Source organism: Aotus nancymaae, unplaced genomic scaffold, assembly GCF_030222135.1.
Source record: "Aotus nancymaae isolate 86718 unplaced genomic scaffold, 86718_ANA_hifiasm-v0.15.2.pri h1tg000006l, whole genome shotgun sequence".
Lineage (NCBI taxonomy): Eukaryota > Metazoa > Chordata > Mammalia > Primates > Aotidae > Aotus > Aotus nancymaae.
Genome location: NW_026988417.1, coordinates 44569531 through 44591676, shown reverse-complemented (window position 1 = coordinate 44591676; position 22146 = coordinate 44569531). Strand labels below are relative to the sequence as shown.

The following is a 22146-nucleotide window of genomic DNA, read 5'->3' as shown; positions in this document are numbered from 1 at the left end:
ATATAGCTTATAATAAGACCTTGCTAAAATAGATTTTACCATTTGTGGTTATTGGAAGAGATAAAATCAAAGTTTTCCCTTTTACCTCAGAGACAATTATTTCCATAGAAAATTAAAGCTGTTTACAAAATTATACGGGAAATTTTACTTAGTTTTGTAAAAGACTTAAGACATTATCTTCAGTGTGACTCCAAATAATAAATTTCAATTTAAGGGAAAAAAGTAGGTTTAACTCAAGTGTTATAAAACCAAAAGCTTTGTTAGTTTGGATTAATTTTGACTGTATATGTATGGTGGGAAATGTCAAATCATTGTCACTTCAATTAGAAGAATTTCTGTTGCTTATGTGAAAGTCTAGGGGTAGGTATTTCAAGGCGATACATTACAGTATGAGAGATGCAGTCTCCTTCTAGCTTTCTCCTGTATTGTAATTTTAATTCCCAAGATTATATAATATTTTAGATAGTTGCTGTTGGTCTGGTCATTGTATTCCAACAGAAGGTAATGAGAAGGAAAGAAAGGCATTCCTTGTCTCTTTAAGGCTGTCTTTAGGATACTGTGTGTTGCTTACATTCTTGACTTGGTTCTCTTTGGCTAGATCTCAGCCTGTGGCCACACTTAGCTGCAGAGAGATGGCAAATAAAGTTGTTCTGGGCAACCAGAGACCAGCTGAATATTTGATGTTCTATTACAGTGGAGGAAGGAAGGAATGAATATTGGGAGTCAACTTGCAGTCTGCAGTAATTTAAATGATTAGAACTCACAGAAACAAAGAGCACATTGGACACAATATAGTTATGACTACCAATAATTCATTCTGTTCATTCTGTAAATTACTAGTAATCATATTTTTTCCATTGTTTATTTTCACTCACAATAGTGCCGAATCAGATGGAAGAATAAATGTGTTCTATTACTTTTCATTTTCTATTTTGTTTTCTCTCTCCATAGGTATCACTACAGTTCTGACTATGACAACACTGAGTACAATTGCCAGAAAGTCTTTACCTAAGGTTTCTTATGTGACTGCGATGGATCTTTTTGTTTCTGTTTGTTTCATTTTTGTTTTTGCAGCCTTGATGGAATATGGAACCTTACATTACTTTACCAGCAACAAAAAAGGAAAGACTACTACTAAAGACAGAAAGCCAAAAAATAAAGCCTCGGTATGTTAAAAAGAAAAAATCTCGATTTTATAAACCCCAACTTACTTAGTGATACTGTTTTGAATATTCATGTGATTGTTTAAAGAAATAGGGATGCTTGAGACCCATAACCAAAGACAAATAAAGCTAAGATGAAACTGGAGTACCTAACATTGCTCACCAAGAAAAGTGTATTTCTTTTTTTAAAATATCTCCCATTGGATCACCTGTGTAGAGTGGTTTGCCATGCTCTGAATTTTCCCACAAGTAGTAGATTCTTAACACCTCAAACATTATTTGTGATTTACCTGTGATTCGATTTTTGTGTTAGGATTTGCATTTCTAACAAAATTACCTTACTTTTAGTGATGAAGATTCCTCTTTAATGTTAGTATCCATAAAATGTGTTTGAAAGTCATGACCACAAAGTTCTTCTCTATTTTTGTATATTTGTACTATTTTACTCTCACATCTCAATTATATTTTTACCTTAACTTATATTGCATCAAGTTTAATACATTAAAATGGATTCTACTGAGTGTAATATAGTCATGTATGGGATGATTGACTATGATTTTTTTTATATTATCAATTATAGCAACCTGAAAGTAATATCTAACCCTTATTGAATGTTCCAGACACTCCAATGATTTCATATAGACTTAGAGCAACCCTCTAAGTAGAAATTCAATGATTTGCACAAGGACATCCTTAGTAAGTGAAAGAACCAAGACTCAGACTTGGGTCTTTTTTGGTGCCAGAGCTCAAGCTTTTGACCCTTTCTTTATATATCTTGTTCTCACAAGGCTGAGAAAAGTGGATGTTTATTTTTTTTAATTAACAACAACAACAAAAAAAAAAAATTTCAGTAAATGCTTTCAAAGATTTGTTGGAAAATACTCAAATAAATATGCATGAGTGGCAAGCTTGGAAGCCTACCATAATGTATATATAATGAGTTTTCCATGTTATCTAACTTTGTAAGTTCTAAGAGTCAGTGCATTTTTCCCTCCTCATTTTTTCCATTGGTTTCTTTATAAAACTCTACTATACTTTTAAGTTATGTTTTACTTTTCATGATGTATTCCAAGGTCAAAACCTGGTATATTTTGCTTTCAGATACCCACAATATTCCAAGAAAGCAGAGCACATTGCTAGCAGTACAAATTTGATATCTTGCATTGTAGAATTAGGCCATGAATCCCTCAACTTGACTTATCTGTAGGATATATCCTGGCTCCTAAATGTACAAGTCAGAAGACAATGATGTCAACTGTAATATCCATTGTTAAATTTTTAGATAAAGAAAAATGAAGGCTTTCTACCATTTTCCTTTCAACAAAGTCATGCATCTTCCCTGGATTTTCCATTTTATCATTTACTCATCTATGTTTAATTATTACCTTGAAAGTTTTATTTCTGGAAATTTTGAATGGAAGTTTAAAATATAAACAACTAAGGTAGAGGCCAGGCAATATACAATCTCACATGGATTCTCTAATTTCACTCTAAGAATAAATAATTAGGTACCACTATATTATCGAAGGACACAACCAAAACATGGCTACTCTAGAACTGTAGCTAATCAGTTTGGCTGCAGCTCATGTACACTCAGCCACAGTTCCAATGCCACTCTTACTCAAGGGACCTTGATTATTCGAGTATAGACTTTAATCTTATGATGTTATTCAATCATTCATTTATCAAATATTTATTACGGACTTCCACAATCTAGGCATTGTTCCAGAATAGTTATTTTTTTAAATCTGTATGTCAAGTCTTTAAAATTTAGCATCACCCGAGGTCACAATCCACTAATTATGAAAAGTAAAGAATAAAAATCAAATGATAACATTGAAATACTAAGTGGCAAATAGCAACAGTTAAATTGAAATATTATAATTGACTACTTGAGTACCAAAAATATTTTCTTTAATGCCGTCTATAATGAAATTTGATAGTCTCTTTTCTTTGTTCAATTATGTGCTTTATGAAATCTTTCAATCCTAAATGATATTTTGAGTGAAAAAGCAGAATCAGTAATCAAATCTGACTCCTGACATGGTTCAGTGTACAGCCATATGGTCTTGCTAATCAGGTAAATCAGAATGTACTTTTATGAGGAATAGGCAGCTCTGTTTGCTGTTGTCTAAATTCACCTACTTAAGGGCTTTCTGGAATTTATGTTTTTCTTTTCTTGCAAGATATGGTAGCATCTTGCCATTAAGCCTGTGTTAACTGTTTGTGATTTCACCTCCTCCCCCCACCTTTCTCTTCCTCTTTTCTTTAATTGCCCCATTTTCTTTATTAGGCTCAAAATTCTGAGTAGTTTAAAATCCAAGATTTTCCATTTAAAAAAAAATGTTTATGGCTATAGTCAGGCTAGGATGAAATACTTTGGCTAGAGTCGCTGAAAGGTCGACATGTCTGTGACTAAGCAAAACTAAAATCCTTTTCTTGACATCTCATTGACTGCTTGTTCTCTTTCTTTCATTTCTCTTTCATGCTTGCTTTCTATCTTTCCTTCCTTCTCTTTCTTTTCTTCCCTTTTCTTCTCCTTCCTTCCCTTTCCCCCTCCCTTCCTCCCTTCCTCCCTCTCTCCTTTCTTCCCTTCCTTCCTCCTTCCTTCCTTCCCTGCTTCCTTCCCTCCTTCCTTCTCTATTCCCTTATTACCATATTTTTATTCTTTCTATTTTATTGTACATGTCAATGACATTTTGGATTGCTCCATATGCACATCCAATATATATTTTTATTGTTAATTATTAAGTATATAATTCAGGTGTATTTGTGCCAACATTTATTTTTAAGAAAATCTATGAAGTTAGCTTAATTATGTTTAACTAAGGAATCAAGACATTTTATGCCACAGGTAAAGGCAACAGAAACGCAATAGTAATAAACCAGCCATTGCCAACTAAAAAGTAGTTTATGTTGAAACTTGAATATTCAGCCCATAGGCTATCAGAAATCTCAGGAAACCATGTTGTACCTACCTCAGGGGCCTGCTATAGCCATTTGAGCATTGAAATTAGTTATTTTTAATCTCCTGATTTTATTAAGATGTGAAATTACAGAAATTTATTTCACCAGCTATGGACAAGACACTATGGAGGCAAAAAGAGATAGAATGTGTTCTTTGCTTTCAGGGATAGTTATGAAAAATATATCACAAATACAAACATAGTAAGATACAACATAAATTACAATCCAAGATAAAAATCAAAATTAAACCAAGAGTCTGTGAGGTAATTAACAATCAGATGAATAGTTTCTCACGCTTTTTCAGAAGTAATATATTTTTACAACAAATATAAATATGGTATTTTATTATTTTTAAATAACAATACTCTCAAGCCTGTAATCCCAGCACTTTGGGAGGCCGAGGCGGGTGGATCACGAGGTCAAGAGATCGAGACCATCTTGGTCAACATGGTGAAACCCCGTCTCTACTAATACAAAAAAAAAAATTAGCTGGGCACGGTGGCGCGTGCCTGTAATCCCAGCTACTCAGGAGGCTGAGGCAGGAGAATTGCCTGAACCCAGGAGGCGGAGATTGCGGTGAGCCGAGATCGTGCCATTGCACTCCAGCCTGGGTATCAAGAGCGAAACTCCGTCTCAAAAAAAAAAAAAAAAAAAAAAAAAAAAAAATAACAATACTCATTAAAAAAAATTTTCATGAAAACATAAAATGTATTTTTAAAGGAACTGTTCTTGTTGAAACAAACAAGTATCATAAGGCCAGACTTACATGGCCTACGCCTAGCATCCCAGGCAATCTTCAGACATCATGTAATATGACCTGTGAAACACTGAACAGGCACACAGTGTTGAAAAGAAACTTGCGTCAATTTCAGTCACAGTGGAGTGGAGAGGATTCATTTCATTTCATGTGTAAATAATTCATTCATAAAGCATGTAAACTAACAGAAGTTTGGCAGAGAAAATTCCAGAGAAAATGTGGCTTCGCTGAAGTAATATTTTGAGGAATAAATTGCAGTTTTTAAGACAACAAATTACGAAGAACATTTTAGATAGAACTATGTCAGCTGGATTGAGCCTCACATGTGAGAATAAAAAGGATTCTAGTATATGTCCCAAGCTGTGTTGTCCAATATAATAGCCACTAACCACATACAGATAGGTTGGGTTAAATTAATTAAAATTAAACAAAATATAATATTCAGTATCTTAGTAGCACTACTTACATTTGAAGAGCTAAATAGCCACATGTGACTTATGGCTATCATATTGAAAAGTGTAGATATATAGAACATTTCTGTCGTCACAGAAAGTGCTATTGGGTAAAGTTGATCTAGAAAATAGGAACCTTAGGGAAGAAAATAACCTATGTTGAGGATAAAAGAGTGGTTTGAGGCCAGGTTGTGCAAAATCTTTAATGCCATGCTAAAAATTTACATTTTGTCTTATCACTGGCAAGTTACACGTGTTTTTAAGCAGCATGGTATATTTCTATGCATGTTTTCAGAAGGTATTTAGAAATAGTATACAGTATACACTTCAATGGCAAAAGAGGTAGGGAGATAAATTTGGAGACTATTGCAATAATCCAAGAAGTAATATAATACTAAAAGCTGAAACCAAGATATTAGGAAGAAAATAATGCATAACAAGTTTCTGGGTCCCCCTCCACCCTGCCCCACCCCACAGTCCTCACCCATGGCTCCTTTTCATCAAATAAAAGACTTTCATTTCTGTCAGTGCATCCCTATTTAATAAACATTTGTCTACCTCTCAGACTACTAAAATAATGAAATGCTGTATCAATCCACAATTTCACAACTTAAAAAGATTCTTTCTTATAATAGTATTTGGCAAAGCTCCCAGGAAGGATTATGTGATATTGGTGAAATGTGAAATACAGCAAGAAGGTTACTCAAACAATTGTAAAGAGTCAGTGCATGGTGGAATGTTTTCAATAGATAGAATACCAGTTGCGACAATGGTCATATGATGATTCACTGAAGTGTATAGATACCATCAACAACAGCTCATTTTTCTACCTTGGCTTCCAAAGAACACTCTTATTTGTATTTATATATTTATAGATATTTTTATCCTTTATTTTAATCATGTATTTATCTTCCTACTTAAAACATCATAGGTATTACAGCAGAAAGGGACCAGATTAATCATTGAGTGTAATTCCCATTAAAAAATTAATTTTAAGTATACCATGGGATCCATGCAGAGTACCACTTCTGATGCTGGAAGTGCTGCCAAGAAGAAGAAAAAAATAATTTTAACAATAATAATGGAGCATGGTTGAAACGAACAAACACAGAACAACTCATAAATGTACAAATGAATAAAATTCTCTACCTAGCACTATTTGTCCCAAATCTTAGAACCAACCACATTGTAACCATTTCTGTTTTTACATTCTGGTGATGATTGTTTTCATTGTACTTCTAATTCTTGCAGTACCAAATTTCAAGGTATCTATAACTCTTTGGTATAAGAGAAAAATTAGCTCTTTTGTTGTCTCTTATTCTATCTCTCAATATTTTAACCTGTTAATAGTTATTATATTGGTTAATTTTAAAACTTTAAATATACCCTTAAATCTCTACTTCTGAACTTATTAATTCTAGTGACAATTTTATTATTATTATTTGCAGATAAATCTTTTTCTTTTCTTACCTGAAACTTTTCATTATCATGTTTTTTAGAGTGTAGAAAATTTCTTAAGGATCTGTACAATTTTTGTGTGCTTTGATTTCATTTGTTTCTTCATTATTCAATATTCTTATGTTTTATCTTTAAGAATGTTATCAATTCTTTGTTTTAATTGAATCTATTTTCTCCTTGGAAACTACTGGTAGTTGGATTTTAAACTTTCTAGGTTCAGTATACATTCCAGATTTTCTTTTTATCATATTTTGAGGCATTTTTTTCTATACTATGAGCAGGTTTTTTTTTTTTTTTCAAGATTTCTTTTTAAAACTTTTAGCTTTTTAAATATTTACAATAACCTTATGAATTTCTGAGAGGTCTTAATTTCTAACTGTTCTCTCTTCATTTTTGCTTAAGTGGATGCGTTATTTCCTCAAGTATTTCTGAGTGGACTAACTAGAAGATTAATGTTCTCATATTTCCTGAAATATTAAAATCAGTAATTCCAGCTGTTCATTTTCACTTTTTCTCCTTTGTGCTGTTCACTTGCCTCAAAACTTCTTTGTGATTGCTCCCCAAATAGGCCCAGTAAGTTTGGCATGCAACTGTCAATTTGCAACCATCAGATTTTTATTTTTAATTATACTTTAAGGTCTGGGGTACATGTGCAGAGCATGCAGGATTGTTACACAGATATACACATGCCCTGGTGGTGTGCTGCATCCATACCCCAGTCATCTACATTAGGTATTTCTCCTAATCTTATCCCTCCTCATTTCCCCCACCCACTGCTATCACTCCCCTATCTCTTCCACCCCCCAACCAGGTACTTTTTCATGTATGTGTTTGTGGGGCATGACATATGATTCCTTCCAAATATACACACATACCTTCTAAATAATACGATGATGGTCCAATACTAGGACATTCCAGTTCCAAAATCAAGAGCCTTAACCTTTCCCAGGTAACTATAGAAGTTATAGAGTTTAGAGATGAGCAAACCCCAACTGTCAGCATCTTAATTCTCTACACGCACAGTACGTTGAGCTACGGTTCAAAAGAGTGCAGCCGATCTGGAGGTGGACATTTAGTCAATACCATGTTTTCCATCCCATTTATTACTCCCATTCTGCCTTCTTTGTATTGAGTATCTCTGACATTTTGATGGGAAGAGTAGATTCCACAGCATTGTTTTCAATTTGCTGAGCCTTTCTGAGGTGTGTCTTCTTTGGGTTTGATTTATCCATTGGCCTATTTCCATCAGCTTTTTATATTTCAGAAATTTTTCAGAATTCTAAATGCTGATTGGCAGCTCCTTGTCACCAAGATTCACCTCCTGTCAATTTTTTCTGTTTTTTAGACAAGGTCTCACTCCATCACCCAGGCTGGAATGCAGTGGTGCGATCAAGGCTCACTGCAGACTCGACCTCCCGAGATCAAGCTATCCTGCCACCTCAGCCTCCCAAATAGCTGGGACTGCAAACCCATGCAACTACACCCAACTAAGTTTCTTTATTTTTTCCTCTCTCTCTTTTGGTAGAGACGGGGTTTTGCCATGTTGCCCATGCTGGTCTCAAACTCCTGGGCTCAAGAAATCTGCCTGGCTCAGCCTCCTGAAGTGCTGAGATTACAGGTGTGAGCCACCACACCCAGCCTTATCCTGTTGATTTTTTAATGCCAATGGGATAATCTCTAATTTTGGAACATCCCAACTTAAACAGGATTTTATGAAGGAGGGGTAGAGAGTGCTTAGTTTAGCATTTTCAGGTGCAACATTTTATATGGGAAATTAATAATAGTATATAGTCAGTATTTTATAATCAAACAATATTTGCTATTCATATTACTAATATTTAATAATTTTAAAGATATTAGCAGATGATATAAATAATACTTATCTGTAAATGCTGATTTATTTATGACTTAATATTTATTTGATATTAGTATAACTTGGTGCTTAAAATATATTTTACTAATATATAACTAGACAAAGATATATTCTTAATAGTGAAAATGGGATGAATTTCTCAAAATAGTAAGTTCAGCTATATTCTTAACAATTTTTGAAATTTTAAAAAAGTATATTTTAAAAATTATTTCATTTAAAGTAGTATATTCTATTCAATTATGTTGTTTCTTTTTAAATTGCTTTAACTGATTTATTATTTTTTAATGTTTGCTTTTATCGGGAGAAGCAGAGTCTATACTTGAGAAATTAAGATGGGTAGCATAGTTGAACTTCAGATATATAAGACTTGGACTGTATATATTTTTCTGATTAATTTCTCAGTGGTTTCCAGGTCAGAAATCTGGGTTTTATCAACATTTTATTTTATCGATATTGATTTAGATTTTTGGCTATTTTTCTCAACATGTATAAAGTCCATTTCTGTTTACCTTCATCATTCATTGAAGTGTAGTTTCTTCCAATTCATGAACTTGAGTTTTGAAAGGATGGGGGTCGGGGCAGAAAAATCTAGAAAACTGCAAATTTAAAATGTCTTTGCAACAGAAACTCTCCATGATACTGCTCACCAGAAATTAGTCCATTTTTTTTAAGTAAACCACCTTGCAGTTTTTCTTCATTTTGGTGCACTAAAATTTAGTCATTTATCTCACGAACAATTAATATCCTCTGAAAAACACACCATATTTCCACTTATGATAATGCTGCTTCATATATGGAATGTGTTTTCTACCACATAATCTTCAAATTGCCTGCTAACAATTTTTAAAAATTAATTTTAATTCTGATTAGCATATGATCATATGCTATTCCAGTGTCAAGTGACAAGGAAACGGATACCAGTTTGTCTCCCTCTCTCTCTCTCTCTCTTTTTTTTTTTTTAAACATGATTTTAGTGCTCCATTAAAATTTAGGAATGTAGTCAACTATCCCCAAGTTCCATCCTCAAAAGATCTGTCATTATCATTTAATAAGATACTGCCTCTGCTTTTTATGACATAGCTAAGCAAGTTTAATCATGAACTTATTTGTGTTTATGACATTTCTCCTTATTTTCAAGGTGCACATTTTGTCTCTAATAGGAATATTGTGACCTGCATGGTATTTTAATCTTTTAAAAATATTACTAAATATGAATATTTAATTCGTTTTGCATCTACTGAAGTTTTAATATTTGGTGACTTAGATTTTATGTTTCTTTTTAGAAACAAAATGGACATGAGCATAGGTTCAAGTTGCAAGATATTTTAAACTTTAGTTTATAATTGTAAAAATGTTTTTCATAAAATATTTAATTTTGTTGATCTATTTCAAAATTTAGGATGACAACATTTAACAAACATTTGCATTAGAAAGGCTGTAAGATCTGGTTAAAAACATTTTTATAAATTTGGGACTATATTTAGTGTTTAGATAGTGAAATTACTGATTACAATAAGTTGTAAGATTTCCATCTTAAGATAATCCTCAAGATAAGTGGAGTTCTGAAAAATGAAGAATTACTGAAACTGAAATCTTTATATTTTACTTGCAAGTTTATTAGTCATTAGTTTTTTTCCAGTAACATTTTTCTGTGGTCTAGGACTTTGTTGTAGTTTCTATTGTTATTATTAGTATTTTTATCTTAGCGTGAATTTTATGATCAATTGTGATATAGCCTCATCAGGAATAAACAGTAGCAATTACAGCAATAATGGTGTTACCTACTGGCAGGTGATTACTTGCTATGTTTCAAACATTTTGCTTCATGTTTTATATCCATCATCCCATTTAAGAATAAAACAAACCTACAGTATTTGTATTGCCATTTTTGTACAGAAGAAAACATAGTAGCAAATGAACAGTCGTAATTTCAGTTTACATTTATACAACTTTACTGGGCAAAGCTAGAAATTTGGCACACGTTTGACGGAGGTGCTTGCTTTAATGTTCTATATTATTTTAATTTCGTCAAATGTATAATACTTTCACTTTTTAATTATTTAAGTATTATTCAAAATCAAGTATTATAGAAAGTTAATTTAACATGTTCCACATCAAGCTGCTAATAATAGTAGCTATTAACTGAGCATGATGGAGCATTGATCCTTTTACATAAGCTGTGAAATATACTTATCATAGCTGTCACAGAAATTAGGTGCTAATATAATTCCAACTATGAAGACAGCTACATTGGTAGAATGAGCAGAATTTGAACACCAGTTGTTCCCACTTCTGAGTTTTTAATTCCTGCACATCCTCTTTCCCAAATATGGTACCTTGTGCTTACCCATCAAAAACACCATATTTTTTTGTTCATTCATAGCTTCTCAAACCTTTTGCATTATCAAAATATCTTCTTTGCTATTTATTATCATTTTTTTAAAAGTAAATAAATAATATATAACAACAAAAAAGACATAGCACTGTTAATGTTTTAGTGTAAAATATCATAGAATATACAGTTGATTTTTATGTTAGAATTAGATTTGTGATAAATAATAATTTGGTAGGTCAACTTTCTAAAGGTGTAAAATGTATTTCATTTTTCAGGACTATTTCATTTCTGCATAATAGAATTTAATGCATGTTCTGTTGCAAAGTAAATTATAATATAAAAATATGTTCTAGTTGAAAATACTGATTTTTTGAAATCAAGATTATTTTCATTACATATCAGTCTCCTAGAATTTGCCTTAAGGGAGAAAATTGATCTTTCCTTATGCTCTTTTTTTGGTGTCAAAAATTCATTTATTATTTTTCTCAGATGTCTCCTGGTCTCCATCCTGGATCTACTCTGATTCCAATGAATAATATTTCTGTGCCGCAAGAAGATGATTATGGGTATCAGTGTTTGGAGGGCAAAGATTGTGCCAGCTTCTTCTGTTGCTTTGAAGACTGCAGAACAGGATCTTGGAGGGAAGGAAGGATACATATACGCATTGCCAAAATTGACTCTTATTCGAGAATATTTTTCCCAACAGCTTTTGCCCTGTTCAACTTGGTTTATTGGGTTGGCTATCTTTACTTATAAAACTACTTCATGAGCAAAAATCAAAAGAAGTCTGACTAAATTCAGTAGAATCTCTTGTACTTCAGTAACTTGAAGTTTAAATTTAAAATGCAGAGAAACCAATGGTTAAAATATGAGTAGTATTGTAACTATTTTAAGGTCTTCAGAAGTAAATAGCATAGCAGCTTTTAAAAACTGATTAGTTGCAAAATCCAGTAGGTTAAAATACTCACATATTTTTACTTAAATTTTCTTTAATTTACTTATATGTATTATAATTTTGAATTTCTAAGTTCTCTGATTCATGTTTTAAAGTTGGATTGATTTTAATACATATTTTGTTTAAACATAATCTATATTTTTTTGTAATTTGAGACTAAAGACTAATATTTATGTAGAAACATTGTGCCAAAAAAGATTTTTAATTTTTTTTTCTTGCTTTTTATTTGTACGCCCTGCTTGAAATACAGTTACTTAATAACATAAAGCCATAATTTTCTTTTCTTGGATTCATTTCCAAGATACTGTATTCCCAAGAAGAATCCGATTTATTTTTAACTTATCAATTACAGAAGACCTATGAAGAGGTCAATTTTTACCTGTCTTTTAATACAGTCCATTTTCTAACACAATATTAAACAGAACTCCAGTTACATGTACTTAGGTGATTTGCAAACTTGGAAGGAAGCCACCAAAGTCATTTTTTAAGACTGCAAGATAAAAATTCAGACAAAATCTATCTAACCATTTTATTCTCTGCTTCATAGCATTAATAATGTATGATGAGGTTAACATTGAAATGTTAAAATCTACCAATGCAAATTAAGTGTGGAGAGAAATGATTATTTTTCTTTATGTTTTATGAAAGTGTTGCAGACCCTAAAATAACAAAAATATTGAGAAACAATGCTTTTATTTACTCATGTCGTGAAAAATTATTACCTGGCAAACTGAGTTGCAGGTCATATTGAGGACAAAATCTTAAATATGTGCTATTAGCATTGGTTTTAGACTAGTAATATTCAGAAAACAGTTATAGACCTGCATTACATATTGCTTCTTCCGGCTCCAAAGTTCTGAACCCTGTCAGTTTCAAAACAACATTGTATATTGTTATAATATTCTTTTTTACTAGAAAATTAGGGAAGCCTCAAAATCATGTTAAAGAGGGAGTTTTGTTGAGGCATCTTTAATGAACATGAGTGTGAGAGCCCTCTAAATTCTTAGAGTCTCACAGGATGTAAAATCTATCAGTTAATAGTTTTCAAAATGTCTCTTTTGTTAAGAAGACAGTTAAATCTAGGCTTCAATGGTTATAATCCTGTAAGTAGTTTGACATATCAATTGTTTATGAGATTCATCACATAAATTTCTGGAGAACTACCAGGGTTAGCTTGGAAATAATCTTTGAAAATAGTTTCTGTTGCCAAGACCAGTGATCATGATGTAGAGTTTTATGATCACGGCCTAACTTACTTAAGGTTTGGAGGGGGCAGTTAACCTGTCACCTGTGCAATTGACACTCTAGTTTTTAATGTTATAATTCTGCCATATGGTTAGTGAATCTCTGGCATGGTTATACATATGTATTAGAAATATATAGGTTTCCTTTATTTTTAATTAATTTATTGTTTACTTTGTATTCCCTGGTAACTCTGAATTTTTTCACTTGCTCATAAACTGCTGGAAAAAATAAGCATGAATCAAATGATAATGCCCAATATCCACCGACACTGCTTTTTCTTGAATGAATAGCCAAATTAAACTTTGGCCAACTATATATTCATTTACACATTATTCATACATTCATTTAAATAACATTGAGTACTGATGGATGTTTTTAAAGTTAGGCATTCATTTAAGGATAAATAAAAAAGTACTCATAAAAAATAAAATACTTCACTAAAATATTGTATGGCTATTTTCATGTTTTAAACTGTAGCTTACTCATTATCATGAGAGAGTTTTGATTTTGGGACTCTTTCAAGTGTATCTGAGCATGACTATATTTTAAAATACTTAAAAGTGCTTGATATAAATAGCGTTCCTTCAGAAACACAGTTCTATGTAAAAGAAAAAACCAATAGCTTTGATTTTCTCATTGCTGTTTCATTAACTTGGTTTTAAATGTTGACAATATTTACAAGTGGAAATAAAGTTTATAAATATGTGATAGATGCCTTTCCTTGTATATACCATCAAGCAAGCACTTTGTTTTCAAAGCAAGTGGTACTTTGATCAGTTGTATGTAAATGTGCAGTCAGAAAGAATGGTGTACAAATCTTATTTCTAAAAATAAGACTGAAAAGGTAAAAATGCATTTAGACTCCTTTTTCAAGAAATCAAATACAGCTTTTTTTCAAAGATGATGTAGTCCATTTCCTGTTCCTCTGTTCCAAGTATAAGTTTCACCATCTTGAGAAATAATTTTTAAAAAATCTTCCCCTTTCTCTGGGGAGTTATACCATAATTTATGGAATTAATGGGAACTTGAATTTCCTGGATGCTTTAAATGTTTTTAACACTAACATAGACCCTAAAAGTGGATATAAAGAATTGGGAAGGATAACTGGAGCACAAGAAATAGGATCATTTATAAAAATGTTTGTTTATATAGACCTATTCTCTAAATATGTTACCAGGATCTAGAAATTCTGAGACGTGAAAACATGTTTGGCATAATTTTATTCTCTTAGATCTACAATGACATGGTCATATTTTATTTTATTTATCTTTGAATTCCATGGACAAAATTAGGCTCACTTGAAATTAATTTTTGTAAAGCCAAGTAAGTTCAGGGAAAAAAATGTAAAAAATACATAGATTACTTAAGAATTTAGTAGAGATAGGGAAAAATGTCCCAGTAAGTCTAACTGAAGTTTTGATATATGTAGGAATTAGCAATTCATTGGAGGCATTTTATTTTAAGCTGAAGAGAGATTTCATTAATAAGTTTTTAACTTCAAATTAAAGCACAGTAGATGTGTGTAAATATGAAGGCAATCATAAGGATTATTTTTTTCATTTGTGGTTCCATATTCTGGCATTAATGTATCACCATAAAATAGACTGTTTTTGTCTCAAGAACAATAATAAAATTGAAGTCTGCATTCATGCCAATTCAGCATCAAAAAGAATGGCTGACAGTTCTTTCACACCAAGGGCCCCATAATTATAAATGTGAAATTGTATTCCAGGTCAAAATGTTGTGAAAAATGCACAAAACACTTTAATTTTACAAGAGAGGAGCTTTAGATAAGATGATTTTAGTAGATTAAAATAAATAGCCAGTATTGAAGTAAATGTATAACAGATGAATAGATACATAAATAAAATTTTCAAAGCTATACCAGTGCCTATTTTTACTGTAGCAAAATTTCCTGCAACAAGATACTACATTGGAAATTATTTCACTGGTCTTAGCACTGGGAATGAAGTCACCCAGTAGACACTTAATGCTTTACTGCTTGTCTCATTAGAAACATTTATTTCTGACCTACCTAGTTTTCTTTATATCATCAAATTTATTCAGCTTCTCAGTGCTATACCATATGACAGCAACACATACTTGGTATTCCATTTCTGTTGGCCATTCTTTATTGCTTTTTACTGCTAGGGAGGTCTTGCCAGGCTCCTATACAGTTACAAAAACCATTACCAACTCTTTATAAAGGACTTTCCAAATGGAGTTTTCAAACACTATTAACCATATTGCTCTAGTTGATTTAAGGTCAGTTCTGACTTTTTGTGTTTGCATTTTGGAAGTGAGGTAACCTTATTCAAATATTTATGCAGCACTTTCCGTGTATAAAGTACTGTTCTAAATACAAAAGGAAATATAAAGATGAACTTTCAAGGAAAATATAATGTAGTCAGAGAGATGAGAGGATTAGTTACACAATTTAAGGGAGGGAGGATATCTCTAGGAAGGTTTTGTGGAGGATATGTGTTTAGGGATGGGAGCTTGGGGATTCAACAGGTGAGAGGGACAGAGATCACAAATTCCAATTGGGTAAACAGCTTGAGAAAAGAAACAGAAGCATGAGCACAAATGAAAATTCCAGTTTCTTTGGAAGATTCATATAGAGACAATGAAAAGTAGGTTAGAACAATAAACTGAGAAGCATGAATGTGGACATCAGGAGGCTAGGTAAAATTATGAAGTCATAAAGAGTTCACAGAGTTCCTTAGTACAAAAGATACATTATTAAAATTTCTGCAGAAGTTTCATCTTATTGGTGTGTGATGGTTTGGAGTTTAACAAGCCAGTTAAGAATATAGGTTTATAGTGAATAATATGAGGATGAAATCAGTACCCTTATGACAGAAGTCTTCAGTGGAAAGAGGGAAAGATAGCCCCAAATAGAAAGAAAGACATTAAGCTTTGACCAACAGACAACATTACTGAGACACATGGTGTGTTGGGTGGAAGGGATCCTGTAATAGATACTTGTTTGCATGTAGATGGGCATAAAGACACTACTAGAAAATTCTAGATGTAATGAAATCTTGTTTCCTGTTCCATTTTTATCAAATGATTATTTTTTCTATTGATTTATCTTTTTCACACATAAAGGATGAAGAAAAAATAATTTGAAATGTAAATCATAATGTGATCTCTCCAGATTCTTTTTTTTAAAATGTTCCTCACTAAACAGGTTTTCTATTCAAATAAGCTTTTCCTGTTTTCTAACTGGAAAATATTATTTATATATATATATATATTTTTTTTTTTTTTGAATGAAGAGAATAAGAAAGGAGAGTTGTGGGTAGAAATAGTCTACTGTGTGAAGAGAAAAATCCAGAAAGCTAATTTCTGATCCTCAAACAATTTCTGAAATATTTCTGTCAGAATAAATAAAATAACTGTTATTGTTGGAAGCTGAAACACACTTGGACTCTTTGAGTGTGTGATGGTAAAGGCTGTGATAACTGAAATGCAGTTAAGCAAAAAGGGCTAATTAGTGGACTTTTAAGACATTATTTACCTAAATGGAAATAGTTTGGTTTTCAATCCTTCATTGTAATAACACTTATTTGCAACCATTAAGTGTATATAGTCATTTCCTATAATAAAGTTTTATGGCTTGTGATTATAATGGCTTCTGTTATTCTGCTACTGCCTCATCGTTTTGAGGAATATTTGTAAGTTTGTGGCAAAGTATCTCAATTTTTCAAAGTGTTCTTTACTTTCATGATCCTTAGTACAAAAATAAACCCAGTAACTTGTTACAAAATAAATATTTACATTCTCTTAAACTGTGTCTTTCTTGATAGTCTTCATACAAATATATTCCTTCACTGTTTCAAAGTATGTGATCATAGCTTTAGTATTGAAGTTCATTTCTGACCTATGTAATTTCACATTTTTTTTCAATTAAGTACCTTAAAAAGTTTCTCCTTGATTGAGACTTTTGAAAAGGAATTTAACTTGAAAAGGTTAGGTAAACATAATTGAAGTTATGCATGATTTTCACTGGTCTATGAATGTCTGGATTATTCTAACAATTTGCGATTTTACCCTGATGTAAACAACCAGATATTCTTCAGTAGGTGTGCCAGTGAGAGCAATATATATTAGTTAGGATTAATACCTAGACCACTCCAGCTATCCCACGTTATAGAAAATTCTATTCCACAAGAAGGAACAGTTACTGAAGAAAATTAAAAGTCAGAAAATCAGGAGATAAGGTATTTTCTGCTTCATCTTCCTAGTTCTCCCTTCCCTGCTGCCACGGTACAATATTTTTTAGAATTTTGTGATTTCTTCTCTCAGGTCCAAAATAACAGATATGCTATTTTCATAAAGCTGAAGAAGGCAGGGGATGACTGCTGTTTCCGGAGTACCTGCTATGTGTCTGGAACTATAAATACATTATATATTAACAACTTAGTTTTCAAAGCAGAGAACTGTATTTAACAGGTGAAAATACCAAGGCTCAGTATAGTAGATATATTCTGCAAGCTCATATACCTGCAACCTAAAATTAAATTTAGATGCCTGTAACTGTAAAGACCTTCTCTTTCATTTATGTGGAATGGCTCTGATGGTAGTGACTGCACTTATTCCAACACTAGAACATCTTTCCTTCACAGAAGAGAAGCAAAGAACTGAAAAACAGCCCACTACATTTGTTTAAAGCACAAAAAATCTACATTATTTAGTAATTGTATAATAGCATCCTCTTTCTATCCCTTATTTCCAAAGTGGATTTCATTTCAGCTGAAACATTTTAAACATATACTAGATATGTTTTTAAAAATTACTCCTGATATTCAATCAAAATATAGAGAACTCACTTCTTAAGAAAGCTATTGGCAAACTATGGCCACCACAGTGACTTGGGACACAATCATTCTGTTCATTTGCTGTTGTCTACGGCTGCTTTTTTTGCTATAGCAACAGAGTTGAGTAGTTTCAACAGAAATTAAATGGCGCATGAAGTCTAAATATTTACTCGCTGGTACTTTACAGAAAAACACTTTGCCAACTATTGTTTTAGAAAAATTTTACTGCTCTAATTAAAAAGTGCCACATATTTAAAGTACATTTTTAATATATTTTTTAAGTTTAAAAGTAAAAGATCTTCATTGAAGATGTGAAGTAATGCAATTAGTTGCTCTCCACTATACTTCAACCTCTTAACTTCTCTCAAAGAGACATTAATGAAAGCTACGCCCTCTTTTTTAAAATCTGTGAAAAACTATTATAAATGTTTCATTAATGAAAATACATGACTCTTCCTAATTAGTTTAATACTATTGAAGTAGATAAAGTAGGTTAATCTAGAGAGAAGGTTGTTGTCACCACTAAAATTGAAACAAGATGCTTTAAGTAAAATAAAAGTGAGAAAAGCAAATATTAAAGTAATTTTGAAGTTTTCCCTCTTGAGGCAGCATAAGGTATGTTTTCCCATTAAAATTGCTTGTGTCAATATGAAATCTTGCTTTTTTTTTTTTTTTCCCGAGACGGAGTTTCGCTCTTGTTACCCAGGCTGGAGTGCAATGGCGCGATCTCGGCTCACCGCAACCTCCGCCTCCTGGGTTCAGGCAATTCTCCTCCCTCAGCCTCCTGAGTAGCTGGGATTACAGGCACGCGCCACTATGCCCAGCTAATTTTTTGTATTTTTAGTAGAGACGGGGTTTCACCATGTTGACCAGGATGGTCTCAATCTCTTGACCTCGTGATCCACCCGCCTCGGCCTCCCAAAGTGCTGGGATTACAGGCTTGAGCCACTGTGCCTGGCCGAAATCTTGCTTTTAACAATATTTTTTGCAGCACTAAAACCCAAGCAACCCTTTATGAATAATTTCTTCAGAATAAATATTTAATTCACTTTGTACATTACTCATGTGCTTTCCTTCTGCATTTCAGTATGCAGATTTCAATAATTAAAATTTATATTTAAAATAATCATAAAAAGTAGTTTGTTAAAAAATGTATACTAAAGGAGGAGGTAAAGATAAAGGACCAAGAAGTGGGTATAGTTGTAAAAAGCTATAAAATTGCTATGTGATCAACATGGTGAAACTTTGTTTCCACAAAAATGCAAAATATAAAAAAACAAAAATTAGCCAGGGGCATGATGGTACACACCTCTAGTCCCAGCTACTCTGGAGGCTGAGTCAGGAGAATTGCTTGAGCCCAGGAGGTGGACGTTGCAGTGAGCCAAGATTGCACCACTGCACCACTGCATTCTACCTGGGCCAGTGAGACTCCATCTCAAAAAAAAAAGAGAAAGAAAGAAAGGAAGAAAAAGAATTACTGTGTGCAAAAAAAACATCTGACAGGAAGTGTGGCCTTCATCAGTTAAAGGACAGACACAGACAGTTGTGACAACACTGCTGGAGGGAACCTGAGGAACAAATACTCCAGTGGCGTGATTTCCCTTCCTCCCTCTTCTCTTCTGCTAGTCTTCTCCACTGGCACACCCTAAGCAGAGACCAGATGGCAAGGGGGCCATTGATCTAAGCCATACATCTGTTTTCTGTGACACGGTGTAGAGGGCAGAAGGGTGGAGAGAAGATTTGGAGGGGAAAATGGAAATACTTAGAGCATGTGAGGATATTACTAGAATTCAAAACAGATTAAAGTTAGTGCACTTTATGGACACATACATATTTTTTTCTTACATGAAAACAAGAGCTAGAGGCACCCCTAGCAAATCTCAGTTCTCTGCCTAATGTTACAGGGTCCAACAGCCGTGGCTTAACCAGATGACTTGGCAAGCTTGACCAGTGCATCAAACAAGACTGATCTTTTTCCCTCTGGCTCTGTATTTTCTGATACTGGCAAATAAAATTTTTGGCACATTGGTGTTGTAAATTTTGAGACATATGTTTGTTGTAAGAGCCAAAAACTAATTTACTAGATTTCTTAAATTTACATGTGTTGCCAAAGTCTCTGTTAGCCAAGAATATATATTTTGGTCTCCACTGCATACCTTTCTTTGACAATTTAAAGGAAAAAAAAAAACCTGGACCACGACAAGGTCATGGTCTTCTTGGCTGTTCCTTTCTTGCTAGGAGTATAACAATAAAAATGGCATATTTTCTGGCTATGTCATTTAGAATCAAATAAAAAAACAAATAATAATCAGATAATTGTGAACAATCTGATACAAGCTATGTTGAGGAACTAAACTGAGGATCATATAGGTTAACATAATTCAGGCTTAACTAAGCAGAAGCCAACCTGAGATGTAAAAGATTATTAGGAATAAGCAATTTAAGTGATGGTATGGTGGTAAGCAAGAGAATATTCTAGAGTATAAAAACTGATTATTTTAATTTTAATGCTCCTTTATCCTCTTTGTTCAGAGTCTCAAAGGCAGTGTTCCTTTATTTTTAAATCTGTATTTGAGCATTCTGTAGTGTTTTATACAGAAAAATCTTCGAAAGATATATTCTCCCTAGAAAAGAACTCTGACTCTATGAGTTCCTTATTGTCTTAAGCTCTTGACAGTATCTATCACCCATAATCACTACCCACACTGCCAGACTTTCTAAACACCTTTTAGCCAATATTTCACCAAGGAGTGCTTGGCAAACTGCCTCCATTATGTTTAGGCACTAATTTAAAGACATATGAATTTATTGCCTTACAGTAATTTTTTTCTATTTATAAAAGGAAGTCTTATTGGAAGCAACCAATTTCAGTTGAAGTTGTAGCAACTGCTTTGAATTGTATTGCTTATCTTGCAGCTGGTTTTATGTGTATAGATACTGGATCAAACACTATAGACAGATCATTTCTTGAAAGGTTGGCTTTTGTTCTCACTGGCATTTTTACTTTGATGAATACTTTCCTACACCTGATCTATCATAGGCAATAAATACAGAAGAATCCTTTTCAATTTTTACTTGTGTCATGACACTAAAATAAAAACTTTGATGCATTTTATAAAACAGTTTATGAAAAATTCTAGAATTACTAAGATGACTATGTTTTCCAGTATAAATTTAATACAACTTATTTCTCACTTTGGTGCATATTTATTCAATTTTTCCTAAGGAGGTATGCATACACAGACAGCCAAGTGAGAGAAGAATCATTAATTGTTATAGAGTAAATTTTATATACTGAGTTTTTACTATGTGCCTGACATTATTTATAATAACATAATTGGCCATCTACCAAAATGTATTGATAGTATTGATTGGCCCTGCAATTGAACATTTACCTACCACATGACCACACTGTAGTTTACATTGAATTTAACCACTTTTAACAAATAACTGTAATATACAAAATTGAAAGCTACACATTGAACTATAGTGGGAATAGGAGACATGTTAGACATGTTTTTCTATGAGGACTTATGAGAGGGAATGGCTTTTGAGAATAAAAACTGAGAATATAAAAATTAATATGGCAATAAGAAAATATAATAGCCAGTGCTGAATAAATACGTGGCAGTGCCCTAAGAGATATATTTACAATAATCAGTTTCATCCTTACAACATCCCTAAGAAATATCTACTATTATTATTTTCACAGAAGAAATCTGAGCTACAGAATATTTGACATGCCTGCCCAAGGACACAGAAATAGTGAGTGGTACAACTGGATTTAACTCAGGCATGCCAGCCTGAGCCTATTCTCATGATACTCTACCAGACTGCCTCTCTATGAATCCAGGCTCCACACACCCAGACTAAGCCCTGAAACATTATTATAAATATATTTTGTCATGATCACTAATATTTGAGTACAGAATCAGCAGAATACACGTGTCCAGTATGAGACTGAAAACAGAGTATTTAATTAAGGGTCTGAAAAATTGGAGAAACGATTATTTACTTGAATCCATATAACTGGAAAATCAAAGCCCACATGTTAAATGTCCAAGCACAAGATTGCAGGGATGAAGTGGAGACAAACAGGCAATCACTAAACTGAATCT

General features: G+C 32.7%; 1 protein-coding gene across 1 annotated transcript in view; it reads left to right on the top strand.

Annotated features, from left to right (window-relative positions):
- The window catches only part of GABRG1 (gamma-aminobutyric acid type A receptor subunit gamma1), an 85268-nt gene extending 71162 nt beyond the window's left edge, over positions 1-14106 (top strand). The window contains exons 8-9 of the mRNA XM_012441179.3: positions 952-1166; positions 11495-14106. Coding sequence (XP_012296602.1) covers positions 952-1166; positions 11495-11761 — 482 coding nt within the window. The 3' untranslated portion in view covers positions 11762-14106. The remainder of the gene's footprint in view (positions 1-951; positions 1167-11494) is intronic.
- The last annotated feature ends 8040 nt before the right edge of the window (positions 14107-22146 follow it).